Source organism: Lemur catta, chromosome 19, assembly GCF_020740605.2.
Source record: "Lemur catta isolate mLemCat1 chromosome 19, mLemCat1.pri, whole genome shotgun sequence".
Taxonomy (NCBI): domain Eukaryota; kingdom Metazoa; phylum Chordata; class Mammalia; order Primates; family Lemuridae; genus Lemur; species Lemur catta.
Genome location: NC_059146.1, coordinates 31,846,973 through 31,850,084, shown reverse-complemented (window position 1 = coordinate 31,850,084; position 3,112 = coordinate 31,846,973). Strand labels below are relative to the sequence as shown.

The 3,112-nt window shown below is 52.9% G+C and overlaps 1 protein-coding gene across 1 annotated transcript; it reads left to right on the top strand.

Moving 5' to 3' along the window:
* Positions 1-1,737: 1,737 nt before the first annotated feature.
* On the top strand, positions 1,738-2,835 carry SDHAF1 (succinate dehydrogenase complex assembly factor 1). The gene has a single exon (XM_045532266.1). It carries the CDS (start codon positions 1,782-1,784, stop codon positions 2,136-2,138), a length of 357 nt encoding a protein of 118 aa, XP_045388222.1. The 5' UTR covers positions 1,738-1,781; the 3' UTR covers positions 2,139-2,835.
* The last annotated feature ends 277 nt before the right edge of the window (positions 2,836-3,112 follow it).

The window sequence follows — 3,112 nt, the reverse complement described above, 5'->3', positions numbered from 1 at the left end:
TTACAGGCATGAGCCATCGCACCCAGCCTCAGGGATGTTTAAATGCTGGTGGGAAGAGGCCAGACAGGGAGAAGTTGGAAATCCAGTGGAGATGCCAAAGTGGAAGACACGTGCTCCCCAAGGAATGTGAAAGCAAGACGGCAGCAGGAGAAGTGGAATGTGAGCAGGCAAAATGGATGCTACTTATATATAATAAGTAAGGGGGAAAAAATCTGAAATCCTGTGCTGAGAAATAGAATCTAACTATGCAGTTCCAGGCTAACAGCAGGACAGGATGGGCCAGTGCGAGAATAGCTGGGGTATCTGGCACAACCTGGCAGGTAAGCTGAGGAAGAGCCATCGGTTAAAGGGTCAAGAGACCTTGTGTCTCTTAAACTTCTATTATAACCTTGCCAACTGACTCAACCTCTCTCTACACCTGTTTGCTCGTCCACAGAAAGTGGAGATGAGAGTAGGACCCACCACATAGGGTCGCTATGAGGATACATGTAAAGTGTTTGGCATATACAACGTGCTCAATAAGTGTAAGCTGTGATTGTTCTCACAGCTACTTTTATATTATCATTGGAAAGGTGGTATATATAGCAGCATGGTTGAGAACATGGGTCCTGAAGTCAGAACCCCTGAGTTCAAAGCCTGGCTCTGCCACTTACCAGCTGTATGAACCTGGGCAAGCTATGTTACTTCTCTGGGTCACAATTTCCTAATCAGTAAGAGGCAAATAGTACTGTAGATCTGCCATGTTAGAGTGTTGTAAGGATTAAATAGTATTAATAACTATCATAATATATTAAAATGTTAAATAATTTAAAATATTCACTATTTAAAAATAAATGTATTATATAAAATAACATAAATTAGGTGGCAATATATTAAAATATCGATTACATCACCTTATATTACATATTTTATTAATGTACTGTCACACATTCTTATAAAATAAGAAAAAATAAAACATTAAAGCACATGAAACCGTGCCTGGCACATAGTACGGGCTCAGAAAACAATTTGATTATGAAAACTCAGGTGAGAGATGTGGCTAGTTCCAGAGGATTTTTTTCCCCTTTTAAGAAAGTATTTATTATGGAAAATTTCAAGCATCACAAAAGAAAACAGTATTGAGAAACCCCATGAACCCATCACAGTTACAAATATTTTGATTTTTTCCCACTTATTCCTTTTTTGTTCTCAGACCCTATTTCTAACTCCTAGGGCCACACGCTGCCTTTGGGGGCTTGTCTGCCCGCAGCACGTAGAAGCCTGGAACCCCCCGCCGCCCGACACAGACCGGCCCCGGAGGAGGGAGCGCGCAGAGCTTCCCAAGATGGTTTTGATCAATAACTGATGACTAAAACATGCTCGTACCTGTCCTCCCTCCCGGTGCCCCTGTGCCCTTGGGGACCCAAAGGTCAGAACCCTTAGCTCCCTCTTCCACCAACAGTTAGGTCAGGATCCCCTGTCCCCTCTGATCCAAGACCTCAAAGTCGAGCACCTGATCCCTCCCTTCCCCGGGACGCAGGTACCAGACTCCCAGGAGGTGCTGTCCCCTCAAGGGCACAGATTCCCTGTCGGGGCCTCGGAGGGACCCAGCGGCTCCGCCCCCTCCTGCCAAGGCGTCGTGACGTAACAGCAGCGACAGCCAATCGGGCGTGGCGGCGCCGGATAGCTGGAGGCGGGAGGCGGGAGCCGGAGGGTTTGGGAAGCGCCCGGCGGAAGTGGCGGCCGCTTGGCGCTTTGGCTGTTCCGGCGGGAGCCGCGGCGCCCGCGGCCCGGCCGCTGCCATGAGCCGGCACAGCCGGCTGCAGAGGCAGGTGCTGAGCCTGTTCCGCGAGCTGCTGCGCGCCGGGCGCGGGAAGCCGGGCGCCGAGGCGCGGGTGCGGGCGGAGTTCCGCAAGCACGCCTGCCTGCCCCGCTCCGACGTGCTGCGCATCGAGTACCTGTACCGCCGCGGGCAGCGCCAGCTCCAGCTGCTGCGCTCCGGCCACGCCAAGGCCATGGGCGCCTTCGTCCGCCTGCGGGGCCCGGCCGAGGTGGTTGGCGGCGCTGGAGCCCCGGGGATCCTGTCTGAGAACAGTAACGGGCCAAGGGGCCCTCACGACAGAACGGGGGAACACAAGACGCGGCCCGACGGACGGTGACAGGCAGATAAGAAGAGCTCACTTCGTGGCGCAGGGGAACCAGGGACCCCGCCTGACTGCGTGGGGAGACCGAGGAACCCGCCCGATGGAAGGTGCGAGGCCTTAAAAGACTAGCTTGATGGGTCGAGGGGATCAGAGAGCTCTCTGGGTGACACGGGGGCCTAGAGACCCTATGATGGACGGCGAGAGATGCCCAGCCTTTCCTGATGTTTGGTAACAGGTCTTCCCCCACCCCCGTGAGTGCTTGGGACGGCCTGGGCCGCCAGCAAGCCGGAGTGTCAAGCCGAGAGCTACTTCCCCGGAGGCATGGGGAGCCGGGATGCCCCCTCCTGGACGGAGAGTCTGAGACACCCTTCTCTTGACCCCTGAGAACATACCCACCCCTGGCTCCCCACGGAGACTCCCCTCTCCTGTATTTAACTCTGAGAAGAGCAGACTTTCTGCTAAGAAGTTTTGGGGAAGATGCCCTGATAAACGGTGAGAAGTCTGGAATCCCCTTTTGGAAAACTTTTCCCCCATTAATTGTGACAAGCCAGGACCATGAGGAAGGAGCCGGGGGTCTCTCACCCAGACTGATTAACGAAAAACCCTTGAAGACCCCTACTTGATGGTTCTGAGGGGCAACCCTGACTTCTGTGCCCCTTCCCCCTCAGACTGTTGAACAAAGGGAATAAAATTGGGGGTGTGCTTTCTTCTCTGTTGGTGGTCTTAAACATTTTATGTATTTGTAGATTTTTGAAGAGGCCCCCCCTCATACGCACTTACCTAGAAGTGACCCCCTGGGAGGGGCTGGGTGTGGGGAGCTGACTCTCCCTATGGAGCCCTCTAGACTGGCAGATGGATTGAAGCATCATAGTTCTCTCTCCTGGGCAAGTCCTTGGAAGGGACTTATTCTAGCTTGACCTTCAAGAGACTCCAATTGACTCCTTAATGGAGAGCAAGTGATTTAGCCTCTTTGTGCAGGAGAGGAGATG